The sequence below is a fragment of the Camelus bactrianus genome, chromosome 6 (assembly GCF_048773025.1).
Source record: "Camelus bactrianus isolate YW-2024 breed Bactrian camel chromosome 6, ASM4877302v1, whole genome shotgun sequence".
Taxonomy (NCBI): Eukaryota; Metazoa; Chordata; class Mammalia; order Artiodactyla; family Camelidae; genus Camelus; species Camelus bactrianus.
In genome coordinates, this window is record NC_133544.1 from 28,622,083 (window position 1) to 28,638,730 (window position 16,648).

Here is a 16,648-nt window from a genome sequence, read left to right on the forward strand (position 1 = left end):
CTATCCCACAGCACAAAAGGCCCCACCCTCTGCTCATCCCGTAACTGCCCAACAGATGGGAGAAGTAATGGAATTTGAGTCTTTTCTTCTCCTCATGGAAAAGGCAGACCAAGACTCACCTGAGGCAAGACCAACTCCAAGGAGAGTGCTGAGAATCACCAGCGGAAGAAACACTCCATGTCCCACGAAGGCCACGGCAAATGTTGAGGTGCTCTTTGGTGCTATCCTGCCATGGCACATCTTTTATCCGTCCAAGTTATTTTAAAAAGAAAAAATTTAAAAGCCAGAAGTAAGAATTCTAAAGTCAGCCCAGGGTAGATCCACCTATTAAAAAACAAAACAAAACAAGGACATAAGTAGAGTGAAAACTTTAGCCATAAGTTAGTTACAGCAGGCACTTCAGTAAGAAAGCCATAATCACATACAAAGTTGAAAGAATTCTAGCAACTGCATTCCTGCTGCCAGAAGAGACAAGAATGTAAGTGGCTTTTCAGCTCCTCACGGTGGGGGAAAAGCCAAGGCCTGCAGCAAGCCGCCATCAGCGTCAGCATCCGGGAGCCAGAGCCTTGCGACAGGACAAGGAGACGAGCACCGGCTCACCTGGAGACGTCAGGTTCGGCAGAGCTTTCAGAAGCTGCCTGGCTCTGCCCGGCAGCGGCCTGCCTTGGAGGCTCCAGCAAAGAGGGGAGAGACAGCTGTTGACACAGAACTGCTACACTGAGTCTGAGTCTGAGTCTGCCTCTGCCTCTGCCACTGGACTGAGAGCAAGTTCGACTAACTGAGAAGAAAAAAATAAATAAAGAACACGTGTCTTGAAGGGAGAAACACACCGCCTAGAGAAGGAATGCAGCAGCAAGAGCCAAGGGCCCCTGGCTTGGCCTGCTCAACCACCAGAGGCTGGATGAGCCCCTGAGGATCTGGCTCTGACTCGACAGCCATGAATCTCAAAAATGGGCTAATTAATCAAGGCTCAGCCAACACACCTGTGACACCAGAGGCAACATCTGTTGGCTGTACTTGACAATGACTGAGCAGAGGGTGGGCTGTAATTGTTAATTGGCCCCACCACCCACTCTAGCTGGAAGACTTAAGAAGAACAGGAAATAATATCTTAAAAAAAAAAATCAGGGATCAAGACTTTTCAGGATTTTTTTTCAGCTTGCCTTCAGGGAAGCAGAAGGGTTGATGATACATAATGATATGGGCCTATTATATTTTAATTAATTGATTTCATTTATCCTAGTTTATAACAGGTATTCCAAATAATAAGATTACACTTCCTTTTTAAATTCCATACACACCTCCTTCTCCAAAAAGGCTTTATGTAAATAGATAAGAGAGCCTGCCATCTACAACCCTAATAAAGAATGTCCCTGATATGAAAATGAACACATGTATGTATGTGCATGAGCGGGACATTGTGCTGTACATCAGAAACTGACACACTGTAATTGACTGTGCTTCAGTTAAAAAAGAAATGCCCCTGAGACTCGGCCAAAGATATTACCCAGACCTGACTTTAATCCATGTATGAAGTCTTGACTCAGGCCTGTGCATCCCTTCTAAGGAGAGTTACTGCAAACAGCAATACAAACTGTCTCAGTTCAACGAAAAGCAGCATGAGCCAGGGGTTCAAGAACAGAGCTAGCCACTGGGCCCTCATCCACTACTCCAAACAGTCGTGCCTGTAGCAGTCTTCTGCCCCCACCTTTTACCCAGACTTCAACTTGAGCCTTTACAGCTGCAGAACAGATGGATCACCGAGAGGTCTAGGGGTGGAGTCTTTGAGTGACCCAAAACAGTACACAAAACTGTGTGTGCATACATGTGTGGAATGTGTAAACATTTATGTGGCTAAGAACGGTAGAGTCAGAATGCCAGAACTCAAATCTGTTTCCTCTATTATGACCTTGTGGCCAACTGACTCTCTTAGCCTCAGTTTTCTCATTTGAAAGTGGAGACAGTAACTGTACTGTCTTCACAGAGTTGATGTAAGGATTAGGATCATATAAAGTGCTCAACACAGTGCCCACAGTGCCTGGCACAGTGCAAGTCCCCAGTAAACACCAGTTGCTGTTGCTGTTATAATTTTCAGTAAGATCTGAGCATGGGGGGGACCGTGGAGGTCATCAGGTGTCACCTCCTCTTTTGACAGATGCCAAAACCAAGGTCCAAAGAGTTAAAGGATGTGCCCAGAGCCACCTGCCAGTTAGCAAATGGGCCCTCAGTGCTGCCATTGTACATGCAGCCACAGCAGGTAACCCGACCAGGCAGTCATCATCCCCTCAATGCAACAACCAGTGGATTGTTGAGAAAGACACCTGCTTGTGCCACATCACAGCACGTGCACAACAAATACTTCTACAGTGAATGGACAAGGCCAGATCAGGCTGGTGTTTGGTGTTCTGTGCGCAAATGGAGGTAATCAGGAAAGACTACCCAGAGGAGGTGAAGCTAAACTGACTGCTAAAGGATGCGTCCAGTGGAGATACCAAAGACAAGTGCCCACAGTGCAATGGAGCAATGGGAACAGAGCACTCCCGGCAGATGCTGGAGCACCCCTGGCAGGGGCTAGGCTAAGTTTAAGCTTTATCCTGAAAACCATGTGGAGCTTACTGAGATTATAAGCAGGGAAGTTACAACACCTAATTCACTTAGGAAGCTCACTCTGGCAAGGAGTTTAGAAGACTGGCGTGAGAAGGAGGTCACCAAGGGGTAAAGAATCTTACATTTAGTATTTTATAATTAACATAGAGCTCTTTGGAGGGCAGTGTGACAATCTCTGTCCCCAAAAATGCACCTGTTCTCTGACCTATCAATTCTACTTCTATAATCTGTACTCAGAAATCACGTATATGCATTGTTACACACGCAGGATATTCACTGCATTATTTTTAATGGCAAAAGACTGGGGGGGGGACTAGTTAAACAAGTTGTCATATACCCATATAACAACACCATGCAGCTGTTTAAAAAGAATTGGGTGGTTCAGTCTGTACTAACATGGAATAACTTACAAAATTAGTACATGAAGAAAAGCACTTGTGTGTATGTATGTGTTTTTAAAGGATGGACACACATACACGTACACCCTTGTACACACTGAAAATCTCGCCCTGGAACTGATGTACAAGAAACTGGTCCCTACCAAGTACCTTCAGGGAGGGAAGCTGAGTGGCTAACAGTGAAGGAAACGTTTTTCTCAGTATGTATTCCCTTTTAACCACCTTGAGTGTTGCATCTAGTGTATGCATTACCTATTCAAACAGATAAAATACTGAATAAAATTAATGTAACAAAGCCTTCCTGTAGACCATCTGTCTCCTCCCTCAACAAACTGATTGACACTCTAATAAACCTGATTGCTTCCTCTACCAGGAATACAGCCAGTTTCAGGGCTCAACACAAAGGTTACCTCCTGGAGGAATTCTTTTCTGACATGTCACATCATGCCCACTTCCAGTAGAACTAACCCCTTCCTTATTCCCAAAGTGTCCTGTGCACCCTGTTCTGACTGCACCTCTATCAGGTTATTACATCTGTTTACCTGTCTCACCTCACTAGGCTCAAAGTTCCTTGAAGGCGGGGACTGTGAATTCCTCAACTTGGAATCTTTAAAAGCTAGCACAGGGTTTGGCCCCTGACAGGCAGGCAGCAAATGTCTGTCAAACTCATGAATACCGTGGGGAGGAGCCAGTATGGAACTGGAGAGGAGATGCACACATATGACCTCCTGTTTTGCTTTGTTTTAGAGAAAAAGCTGGTTCTTCCCTTGCTGCTTAAGCAGCTACCTGGGCTGAGGGACCAGGCGAAGCCTAAGACCTGATCAAGTGCAGAACAACTGGGGTGACAGAAGTGACGGCTTCACAATGAAAAGAGAAAGATGACTAGAGGGTAGTCAATACAATGTTTACATGCAAGGCTGAGCCAAGGGTTAGTGCTTCAAAAATAATACAGAGAAAATGAATCCCCACAATCCCGGGGTATCACCCAGAATGCGAAAACCCGGCTACTATGGAGAAAGAGTCAGGCTACATCTAATCATTTTAAGAAAGGACCTGCCTTTGACAGAGCTTAAAAAAACAAAATAAAACCTGGCCTTGAATTGTGGCCTTAGACTAAGTGAAAAGAAAAACATTTAGAACAAATTAAGACTAGATATTCATTATTATCCCTAGAGAAACACACAGGTGAAAATCTAATAAAAAAAAAAAAAGATTTCATTTCACTTCAGTATTCTTTTGGTATGTTAGTGACCACTTACCCTTATTTAAAAAAAAATTATGATTAATTAAAGACAGAAAGCAGAATAGTGGTTGTCAGGGGCTGGGGCAGGGGGAGGAACTGGGAATTACTGTTTAACGGGTATAGAGTTTCAGTTTTATGAGATGAAGAGTTATAGAGACGGATGGTGGTGATGGTTGCTCAAAATTATGAACGTACTTAATACCACTCTTAAAAATGGTTAAGATGGTCAATTTTATCTTACATGAATTTTACCACAATAAAAAATTTGGGGGAAAAATCATGATTAAAGAGGAACCTGGAACTAATAAGCCACACTTTCAAAGCCTGCACTCACCCATCCTCACAAGGCATTTAACATCTGAACTAGAGGTGGTAAGAGAGGAGAGGGCCTGGGGTTACCAGCTGCCATCAACCAGCCAGCTGATCACGCAGGCTCTCTGGCTTCCATTTTTACATCTAAAAACTGCTCTAAGGTCTCTCTCAGCTGCAGAATTCTCCAGTGTCCAGGCTTCTCTTTGTATAATCCATCTCTTCCTCCAGCAGCCAAAACATGGGGTGAGGAGGAGTCATAGAAAATCTGCATTCACCCTTCAGATTTTCCTTCTTGGGACTAACGCTGCTGCCCCAATAGCCTGGGGTACAGGGGGAACCCCATGAGCTAGAATGCCAGCCCCTTAAGGTCAGGATCTGGCCTTTCTCACCTCCGTGAACCCAAAATCTCAAAAGCTGGGTGACTGGTCTCTGCCGAATGTGATGTCACAAACACTCATTTCCTGTTCTGAATGATCCTCCCAAGAGGAAGGACACTGCTCTTATGCAATGGCTCTGAACTTGGGGAAGAAACTTCCCTCATCTCTGCCTCCATTTCCTTATCTGTAAAATGGGGCTGTTGCTTGCTTTGACTATCTCACTAGCACCTAGTGAGGCTCAAAAGGGACAAGATATAAGGGACTTCTCTGTACACTGGTGATCTCAGGTCCTTCTATTTACAGTCTTAGCCTGTAAGCCAAGACAGCAGAGGGCTCTCTGAGAAACTGCTCATAAAAATGACAATGATAAGTGTGACAGGCTTCTGGTGTTAAGGAGAACCTGTAACACGAGCTCAAAGTTCACAGTTTGCTTGCTTGTTGTTGCCATAGATGCTTCCAGATTAACCAAAGAGTCTGCTAAGATTAAAGGTGTACTTAGAGTCACCTTCAAAAATGACTCACAGCTTAGGGAGGCAGCAGCAGTCAGTGGGGCCAGCCACAAAACAGCCAGGGTACCCAGGCCCCTAGACAGCACAGGGCCCAGATCTCAGCACCCCGTGTGCCTGGTTGCTTTGGGGCCTATCCCTGTGGATGGAGACTGTCAGAGTCCTGCTGGAAGGGGAGGGTCATGTCCCACTCTACTGAGCTCTCCTCGGTGGAGACAAAAGCATCCTGACTCAGGCAAGCTTGGCTCCCAGGTGCTCAGTGGGTTTCCCTACAGCTCTGTAAGCTCAGTGTCAGTTCACATGTAACATTCAGGACAGATTCTTTCCTAAACTATGGCTATCTCTCCGTTAGTTATGGGAGGGAGCTGAACAGGTAAAACCAACATAAATCCTTTCCTTGCCTCAGACTAGACCGGAGAGGGGATGGCAGTGGTGGAGCCTCTTAGAGTAAGAGTTTGTTCCTTTGCTTAACTATCTTCACCAACCCCAATACTGCCATGTGATGGGGGAAGACAACAGTTCAAGAAGTTTGAACAGAATTTAACCATTACATTTCAGATTGTAAAGACAGGAAGTGCTAACTCTGTGAAGTCCAAAGTTCCTCAGAGGGTGTGGTAAGAGAAAGGAACACATGCTGGGAGGCCCTCCCTTACCTCCCTCCCTTTCTCCCTGCCCTGTCTCCCCTCTTCTCTCCCACTCACCCTGAAATGGCTGGGCCACAGCAGCAAAAGGTATCTAAATGTTTATCAGATCTTAAAGCCTCCCACTCTTCCCCTACAAAATGACAAAATTACACTACTTCTAGATGTCTTCAGGTTACTTTTTTCCTCCCTGGGGGTAAATGGCTCCTTCCAATCTTGCCAACTCTATCTTCGCCTTTCCTTCGTGCCACTAACATCTGAGAACTTCAGCTGGCACAAAGCTGTCTACTGGACTTTGAGATCCTTGAGAGCCAAAATGTTACTTTATCCATTTCCTTTTAACCTTCAGCTCCAAAGCCCAAAGGACACAAACATCAAACTCTTGTTAAAATTTACCTCCTACAAATCACAAAAATAACCCTTTTTAATAATAAGCTTTTCTCAGAAACCACCTAAGCCAGGGTAGGGTACAAGTTAAAGGTTTTCTGAACTGCTCTAACATTCCTTGTCTTCTTGTCTTGCTTCCCGAGAACTGCTGACTACAACCTCCTGTTGTCACACTTGCCCCCACCCTATTCCTCAGGCTCCAGACAGAAGGAACGCCAGCAGACGCACTACCACCCTATCCCTAAACCTTCTCTTTAATAGTCTCCAACATCTCTCTTCTAGGACCTAGCAGCAGCAGGATTGCAGCACGGACCTGAATGCAGGAGACAGCCCCAAGGCTCAGCTCCACCCACCAACAAGGGATGGGCCCCAGGCAAGTCAATCATTCTTCCTGGCCTTCAAGGGGTGGGCCCCATGATCCCCGAACGGCTGTTCAGTTCTAAGGAATCTGGAATGTCTTCTAGGGAAAAGGAGGAGACCAGAAGTATTTCCTCTGAAAACATAAATCAACAGAAGTTCTGACTAGAAGGAAGTAATGTTAAATCCATCCTCTTCATTTAGCATAAGCAGTTGTGTCCCCCTGCATCTCCAGAGACCTATCCCAGCATCCATCTCCCTCTGCATTGCAGGAAACTCAGGAGACTCCACTTTTCCATTTAGAGCTTGATCAATCCATCAGCATATTTGTATAGGCCATTTGTACACAGTGTTCCTAAAACGCTTTCCAAAAATAACAAACATCTAACAAAAGAAACTCCAGCCTCCGCACACACACATACAAGGATCACTACAGAGCTGCAGGGGCCCAGAAAGAAACTGAAAATGCAAGAGAGAAGGACAGAAGAGAACAGAACAAGACAGACTCAAGACAGAATAGAAAAAAAGGAGAGAGAAGGCAGTGTGCCCGTGAGCAGGAACTTGGCTCAGGCCATAAATTTCCGACCCTGAAGGCAGGAAACCACTTCACCAGTGGCAGATGGGCTGAACTAGGCCACTTCGCCTCCCCAGGCCCCTCTCCCCTCATCAGTGAGACGAAACAGTTTAACAAATCTCAGGAAGGCTGGACCCACAGAAAGATTCTGGCAGACAGGCCGAAACCTCTGGTCTGCTTGGATATTATTAGTTGTGTGGTCTAGTGTCATGTTCACATAGTTCCCATCTATAAAATGGGCAAGTAATACCCACCTCACTGAGCTGTCCTGAGGTAGAAATGAGAGCAACGTGAAGGATCAGGACAGGGTCTGGAACACTGGACCCTCAAATTAGTGCTGGCCAAGGCCCCTTCTTGCTCTAACAAGCTGTAACTGTGCCCTCACTAGACTCCCAAAGAGCACCGTTTCACTTGGGCTGGAAACATATGCCCTGAGACCAGGCTCAAAACACAAATTTAGTTTAGATGAAAGAGGAGCCAACAGGTTAAAAAGTAAACCTCCAAAGGTCTCTCCCATGAGGGTCTAAAAATACGTATTTTTAAGGAACTTAACATTCCCTTCCCTCAAATTAAATAGTAATGTATGTGACTATATTGAAGTGCTATCTGTGTCTAGGGGGACGTAGGAGGTTTTCAAGCTTCAATATATTGCAGAAAAGGATAACGGCAGAGAGCTCACATGTCTGAGATATTGATACACAGGCACATATATATACACACATAAACACATGTACTTATTACCTCATTATACAGGTGCCATTACCTCCATTTTCCAGATAATGGAATCGAAGGAGCCTAGAAGTCTTTCCTCCTCCTGCTTTCCTACTGCAAAGCACTCCTTGCTCTTTTTTTCCAAATACAAGGTCAAGCTGATTTGTATCTCCTCTGGGAAAACTCATCAATGGAGTCCACAAGCATGAAGGCTCTTCTGAACTCACAGCATCGCTGTCTGGAAGACTGGGGGAACCAACCATATCCTTCCCCAGGGCCCACTCACAGTTACTTAACTGCTGTATGCTGCATTTACTGCAGGTAGTAAATTCCTGCACAGACCACCAACTCTGCCCCTTTCTGTGCCCCAGAGTACTCAACAATTACTTGTTCACCGAAGGGGAAAAAAGATAAACCCAAAAGACATAATTTGTGTAGGAAATACAAGATGGCAAAGTAGCAGCATATATAAAACAGGAGGGGAAAAGGGTATATAAATCCTGAAGTTTTTGCCACGTAGCACAACAGATGCTTGGCAGAAGTGGCTGTAATTGGTTCCGAGACCCCAGATACATCCATGTGTCATCACACCCCTCTGCTTGGTTCCCATCAGGGCTAAGTGGAGCAGGCTTCAATACTCATTTGGCAAATAAAAGTCTGGGAAGCTGATTTGCTAAATCTGGTATCTTAGGGCTCAGTGTTTGCAGGGACTATACTGCAGTTCAGCAAATATTTACTGGCTGTTTTCAGTATAAGGCTTGGATGATCACAGAGATGAAGTGGGGCATAGTTCTCACTCTCAAGGAATTCACAATCTGTGTTGAGACGAATTATGTTTTCTATATAACACTATGAAACTGTCACTAGGTTTTTTTGTCTTTTTTTTTAATTTAAAAAAAGTGCTATGAGAACCCAAAGGAGATAAGAACAAAGACTTCTGGTTGGGAGTAGGGGGAGGTGAAAGAGAAAGCTTTGAGATGGACCTTGAAGAGCAGGCACAGATTTAGTGAGCTCTTGGGACAGTTCTGCATGCATAGCAGTAATTATAAAGAAGGAAAAAGAAATAGAAGAACAATCCACCAAAAGGATGGCAGAGAGAGAGAGGAAAATAAATAGTGACAATTTTGTCTGCCAAGACCCACTGAATGCTGCTGTCTGGTAACAAATAAATATCTGTCCATATACCTTCACTCAAGGGGACATTTAGGTGCTAGATTTTGGTTTTCCAAGTATGTACTCATAGCTGTGCAGGAAACACCTCCTCCAGGTCAAAAATAGCAAACCTAAGAGAACTGGCTGAAGCAGTTGTGTTTACTTTTTACCATCTCTGTGGATCGCTTTCCAAAATGCTCCCGAGTGGGACGGTATAAACAGGTCTGTGTCACTTCCTGGTTCTCAGGCCTTCTGCTACATTCCCAGTCAGTCTGGGAAGGCTGCCTATTTAAAAATAAACTGTAAAAACTCACCAGAAGCCCTTACTCTAAACCACTCTTTTCTCTACCTCATTCAATTTCACTGAAATTAAAATGGGTTGAGCAAGAAATGAGACAAAAATGACCAGAGAATGAATTCTCAGGTGAAAACAAAAATATTGGCTCGTTGAGTTCAAGGTCAGAAGATTTGGATCCTACTCATGTTCTGCCTATAACTGGAAAACTTGACCTTGAGTAAGCAAGATGCTTCATCTCTCTGAATAATAGCTGCTTCAGCATCCTCTTAACCCCAATGGAGTTACCCAATCTTTCTGGACCTCAGTTTCTTCATCTACACAATAGCACTAATGATAGCTACCCCGTAGGGCTATTGTAAGGATCATATGGGAAATACACATGAAGCACTCAGCATAGTGCCTGGCACTCAGTAAGCTGTCAAAAATGGTAGGTGTTACAGCTATCACCATCTAGTATTATTACTGTCATCATCATCAGAAAATGCAAGGGTGAGCTAGACAACCACTACCTGAAGAACTTCTCTGGCTCCAAAATCTTATGATTCTTTAAGTCACTTTCTCTGTTTCTTTTTAATTTCTTTCCTTTTCTATTTTTTCTTTTTTTTAAAGAGGGCTAGATGGAAGGGGAGAGAGATCAACTTAGAGAAGCATGACAGTTACAAACACAACCTCAATGTTTATGTTGGAAACACTAGAATACAATTAAGGAAATCTATCAGTGAGTTAAAGGGGGCTTGTTACCCTCCCCAGTGGAAAAGTCTTACTCATTACTTGCATTAAAGCCATAGCACGTGGCAAGTTCACCCATAACATGCTGCCTCTACTCTTCCTATGCGTGAAAGACAATGCCCTCCAGGGCCAGGCACAACTCGACTTCACTCACCTCATCCTTAACCGTGAGCAGCTCCTTAGAGAGCCCTAAAACATAGCACGTGGCCAATCCACCCACTTCTAATAATGACTAATCTCTCCACAAAGTATTTCTGTTTTAAACAAAAAAGTGACTTCCCCTTAATATAATTTCGATGTGGTCAAAAATCAAATGCCCTTCCCCAAAACAGTGTAATCAGAGGTGTTTGACCAAAGTGCTAAACTGTAATTAAATTCAGATAAAAGTAATAAACTTTTTCTTTTATCCATTCAGTGTCCATGATGTGCCAAAGGCTGTAGAAGATGCCAAAAACTAATAGGGTGGGACAAGGAAGAACAATAAAGATGATGCCTGGGTTTTTGGCCTGGGACTGGGTGAATAGTAGAAACTACTACAGGAGGAAAAGAACACAGGTGGACAAGTAGGTTTTGGTCAAGAATGTAATGAATGTAGTTCAGGTTACTCCTGGATGGGCTGAGTTGTAGGTACTTGAAGGATACCCAGGTAGAAAGGACTAGCAAGCAAATTAGAAATGGGTATGAAACTCTGCAGAGTGCTCTGAACTTGGGATGTAACCCTGGAGTTATCAGCCTGTAAGTGATGGCTGAAATCATGCAATAGATGAGCTCACCTAGGTAAGGGAGTTGAATGAGAAGAGAGTCAAGACAGAGTCCTGGCAAAAACAGTAACTTGTAGAGAGGCATATCAAGGAAGGAGAGACCATGAAAGACTCTAAAAAGCACAAGGAAACCAGGAGCCTGTGCACCACAGTTGCCAAGGGAGGGACAGAGTGATTTAAGGAGAATGTAAGGGGGTGTGGCAGATGGAGCAAAGGTCCAGTTAATGAAGACTCAAAAAACACCCACTGGATCTGGCCACTAGGCTATCACCGGTTTACACATTAAGTAGTTTTATTAGAGTGGTGAAGGGAGGTCATACTGACTTCAACATGAATTCAAAGTGAGAAAGTAGACGCAATAAGGGCAAAACTATTCAGGGGGTGGCAGGATGAGGTCGGAAAAGAAGGGAGAAGATAGACTGGACGATAGATAGAGGGATTTTGTATATCATGAGTTGTACCTTCTCAGTTAACTCAAGCCAGAACTGCCCAGATAGCTCAGAGATACCCCCACCCCGCTTCCCTCACCACTCCTAAACCCCAGTGGAGAGGCTTTCTGAATTGACACTCCCATACACTATGGTTGCCCAAAGCTAGGGAGACACTGCGGATGCATAGTTAGGACCTGTCTGCTTCCTCAGTGTTCAGCAACAACAAAAGCCTCCCCACCCATCACCCCTCTTCCAAAACTGCTACCTCTTCTGTAGGATTCACAAGTGAGAAGAAACAGTCAACTTAGCGGCAGGGCCAGAGAAGTTGCCTTTCCTAGCGTCTCTCAGGCCTTAAGATTCTCCATAAACACAGTCTCAGTTTCTGCCATTTCCCTCCTTTCTACTCAAGTATCACCTGAGCATTTTCCCCTGAGTTTCAGGTTTGGGATTCTAGGAGCACGAGCATGTTTTTCATCTCCAACTATTAGAGCTTAACAGCCACAAGGAGGTAGGTATACAATTAGACCAAACAGGACACTGTCTTCCGGCTCTAAATGTTCTCCATCTTGTGTAAGTTCCAAGAAGCCTCCTAATTTATAACCAAACCATGACTCTTCCTGTCCTCCTCCTCACAAATTACCCAAACTTCCCGTAAGTTGTCAAGGCTGGGCTGTGAGGCCTTAAGCAAAAATGAGAAGCAGGAACTTGCCTACTGTTCCTTCCCCTTTGCTTAGCCCCACACCCCTGCTCCTACCTATGCCCTTATATGAACCTCTAATTGTACACAGTCCCTCCACCAAGACCTGCATGATCTAGTTCTAGCTCCGATCATACTTTCAGTTCTCCATGTGGGTTTCTAAATCAGGACCAGGGAAGAAAGGAACCTGATTAATTCACAAGAAGGAATATTCCCTTATATCTCTAAATACAGACTCAAAAGTAATCTCAAATTAGTCAAAATTCAGGCAGAGGTATCAAAGAACTTGAAGTCCGGGTATCATCCTAGAAGATGTTGAGACGGATTACAGTAGATGAGAAAGAAATATCATAAATTAATAAGGCAATCTGTTGTCTCTCTGTCAAAACAAAGCATCTGGACTCACTTCCAACATACATCTTTCATAAGGAACTTACTGACTTCATTCAATAAGTATAATGCGCACTTATTTATACTAGATCCCATGAAAGGTACAAAGATGGGAGAAAGCTCATGCCCTTGAAGAGTTTACAACCTACTGGGGAAGTTAAGACACATACACAAATAATTACAATGAGGTAGAAAAGTGAAGACATGTGAGAGGTACATAGCCAAAGTGTCAAAGACAAAACAAGGAAGTAAGCTGGAGCCAGAAGAGGTAAATGAAGCAGTTAATTACAGGATCAATCACAACATGGGTCTGAGAGTCATACAAAAGGGAGTTCAAATCCTGACTCTGCCACTTGCTTCTTAAGGATGCTAGGTGTACTGCTTTACCCACTGTGAGCCTCTGTTTTGTCATATATAAAATTGGGGCAGCAATACCTGTTTCACAGAATTGTGAAGAGTCCATGATCCACACATTTTTGAAGAGTTTAATACAGTATTTGGCAGAGAGTAAGTAAGACTAGGCAGGAAGGAAGGGCCACTGCACATAGAAATTCAGTGCTCCTCCTCTCCCCCCACAGGGCTGTCTAATTCATGAATAGGCAGCTGAGCACCTGCTATCTGCTCATCAATGTTGCCTATTAGTTCAATTAGTTACCCAGGTTCAATGAGACAGTGGTCAGCAGGTATAGGAAAAGAGGCTCAAAGGGTATATACACCCGTATGTTCATGCCAGGATAAAACCTGGAAGCACACACCCAGTCTTCTGCTAGAAAGTATAGCATTAGAATATAATAAGATTACAGAATATACTATGTACAGCATGATACTACATCACGCTATTCATTTGGACATGGTAGGTGTTCACTACACATTTAGCAAACTGACATGACCTGAACCTGGTTAAATTCCCAATAGAATGTCTCAGTGGATCAATTTTTTCAACAAGCAAATAGGGAGGAAAAAGATATCCAATGTTAAAAATTGGTCTGAGGGATGTAGAAGTCATGGAGTAACAGGGACTAGGTTTAGTCTCTTTCCGTAACAACTAGAAAACAGATAAAATAAATGAAATAATGGTTTTCAGACATTCAACAATATGCAACACAGGGCAGTGATTCCTGAGAAAAGAAAAAGAAATGGAGCAAGCCCCACTTGTGCCCCAGTTAACTCCCTAAGGAGTCTCTAGACCACAGAGTGGGGAAGAAAGAACCTGAAAGTTCAACAGTTTCACTGAGTTGAATAGACAGAGTTGGGAATCTAGGGATGCCAAGGTATCTAGAACGTGCAGGGAAAAGTAACTGAAAGGAGGGAGCTGCAAAGAGAAAAAACTCCAAAGAGCTGCAGAAGCTGACGACTGATCTGTGCATGTTGAGGAAACTAGCAAGGCTGAGGAAAGAATCAGCTGAAAGAAACAGGCAGCATTAACTCCCAAAGCTCTCAGAGTCAGAAATTTGCATGTTCCCAGTAGCCAAAGTGGAAAAATCTCCTAGCCCATAGGGCACTGGAAAGAATCTTCAGTAGGGCTTGGCCTCTGCAACGGGGCCATCTTTGTCTTGGACTAAGGCTGTTCTGGACTCACTCTAGCAAAGCTGAAAAAGAAGCCTTGAAAGGACCAACCAATTCTAAGTATTAACTGAATTGCTTCTTAGAGCAAAGCACAAAAGTATTTAAAGGAACAGAAAAGTTCCAGCACCCAACAACATACAACTCATTATATCTAGCTTCAAAACAAAAATTAATAGGCATGTAAAGAGGCAGAAAAATATGACCACAACGAGGAGAATAATCAAATAGAAAAAGACTTAGAAATGACACAGATAACAGAATTAGTGGACAACAATGTTCAATCTCTATTACAAATATACTCTGTGTGTTCAAGAGAAAAGAAGGCATGAGCATGATGAGAGAAATGGAACTTCTAGAGAAAAAGATACAAATAGCTGAAATGAAAAATATATAGGATGGGATTAACAGATTAGATCCTGCAGAAGAAAAAATTAAATGAACTTGAAAATATAGCAACAGAAATTATCCAGAGTGATACAGAGTGTCAGTCAGTGGTGTGACAACATCAAGCAGCCTAACACATGTATAATAGGGGCAGGGAGAGAGCCCATGGGTAGGCACAAACTTTTTTTTTAAAATAATGGTTGAAAATTTTTCCAAATTTGATGAAAACTATAAACCCACAGATTCAAGAAGCTCATCAAACCCGAAGAAGAAGGAAAAAAACAAGGCACATCATAATCAAAATGATGAAATTAGCATTAAAGAGAAAAATATTAAAAGCAGCTATGAGGGGTAGGAGGAGAGACACTGCATTCAGAGGAACAAAGAATTACAGCAAGTTTATTGTTATAAACAATGCAACCAGGAGGCAATGGAGCATCATGTTTAAAATATTGGAAAAAAATCAGTCTGCCACTGGTTAAGGAAAAGTTGACAAAAACTATGAAGTTCCCATCACTAATGCTTTTTGTGCTCTATAGTAATATTATTCAGGGAAGCCTATGCTGAGCGCAAGACGGAAGCTCAGCAGCCTTATAAACATTTGTAAGTACAGTAACCTATGAAGAGTTGAGAGGAATAAAGACCCTTTCTTAGGCTCATACAGGGACATTTATCCATGTTTTATACCTATGTACTCAAAACATCATAGACTAGCTCTTACATAGTCACACTCCTTCTAACACACTGGAAAAAAAACAAGAAAGGTCTATCAGAGGATTCAACCCATAGGAGAAGAAAATCAAGTTAAGAAATAAAAAGTAAATCTCATTAAGGAATGATTAGCCTTACCAGTGTCAGGCTTGAGAAGGCCTCACTCCCTTCAAGTGTACTGGTTAATGTGTCTGACTGGTCTTTACAGATTCAGATAAAATGTTTTTTTCAGAATGGAAGAATGCTCTTGAAAAGTAGGTAAGGATAACTCAAGTGTGAATGAGAGTTACTCAATTCTTAGTTATGCAATCCAGCCCCGGGCAGCACAGTCTCCTCTTTCTTAAGTACCCTGGGCTGGCGGACCTTCATCCTTCCAAATCCAGCCTGGGGCTCCATCCTGGAGGGATCATTAAAACGGCAATTTATCTGTTTCATGCACTGGCTGGTCTGGGCTTCCCACTAAACTGTAAAGTAAACTATAAGGTCCCAGGAAGGCTGGGGCCCCATCTGTTTGGCTTTTTTTGTTTTCTTGCTGGGGTTTTTGGCAGGGGTAGCGGAATCCATCTGTTTTTTATGCTTTCTTTGTAACTCAGACCACCACACTTCCAAGAAACCCCAGTATAGGTGCCCAAGAGGGACCCTTCTTCCCAAAGTACTTTCCGCCTGACTAGTCGTTTCCAACTAAGGGCAATTTTACACCCCACCCCAGTCCCAGAGTATCTGGCAATGTCTGCAGGCATTTTTGATTGTCGTAACTTGGGGGGTGCTATTGGCATCTAGAGGGTAGAGGTCGGGGATGCCACTAAATATCCTACAATGCACAGGACAGCCTCCCAGAACAAAGAATTATTTGGCCCCAAAATGTCAACAGCGCCGCATCTGAGAACCCTGGCCTAAGTGGATCAGTGCTGAGCTGCAGCAGATGCCAGCCCATCTACCTTAGCTGTGCGTGTCCTGCAAATGCCCTCACACTACAGGACAGTCCTACCACCTGTCCCTGAACAATATTTTGATCCTCCCCTTGTCCCTAACTCAGGCTTACAGTCCCTCAGAAAGAGAAGCTTAAGAGTTCAGACATCTGGGTTTCCACCCCAGCTCAGCCACTAGCTATCTGGTACGGGACATGTCACACTTTTCTGGGCCCATTTCCTCCTCTGTAAAATAGAGGGGTTGGAAGAAATGATTTAAGAGTTCTTCCAGCTCTAAAATTCTACTTGAAATGCTAGCTTTGGCCTTATCATGAGCCAGAGAGAAAGGGGAAGAATCCAGTTTAGTCATGAGTATGCACATCCACCCTTGAAGAACAGAGGTTCCTAAAGTGTGGAGACTGAACCTGGCCAAAGGGCGCTCCAGAGAAGCCAGGAGCTCCGGTATGAGGGACCCAGGAAAGGGCTCTGCAAACAGTGGCTGCAAGTC

General features: G+C 43.7%; 1 protein-coding gene across 4 annotated transcripts in view; it reads right to left on the reverse strand.

Annotated features, from left to right (window-relative positions):
- Positions 1-16,648, reverse strand: part of SUSD6 (sushi domain containing 6) — an 85,124-nt gene that overhangs the window by 44,050 nt on the left and 24,426 nt on the right. For 3 of the 4 annotated variants that reach the window (XM_074365332.1, XM_045522156.2, XM_010962314.3), the window contains exon 2: positions 120-324. In XM_074365332.1, coding sequence (XP_074221433.1) covers positions 120-240 — 121 coding nt within the window. In that variant the 5' untranslated portion in view covers positions 241-324. Of the gene's footprint in view, positions 1-119; positions 325-600; positions 755-16,648 lie in introns of those variants that run through there. The other variant, XM_045522155.2, reaches the window with a different exon arrangement.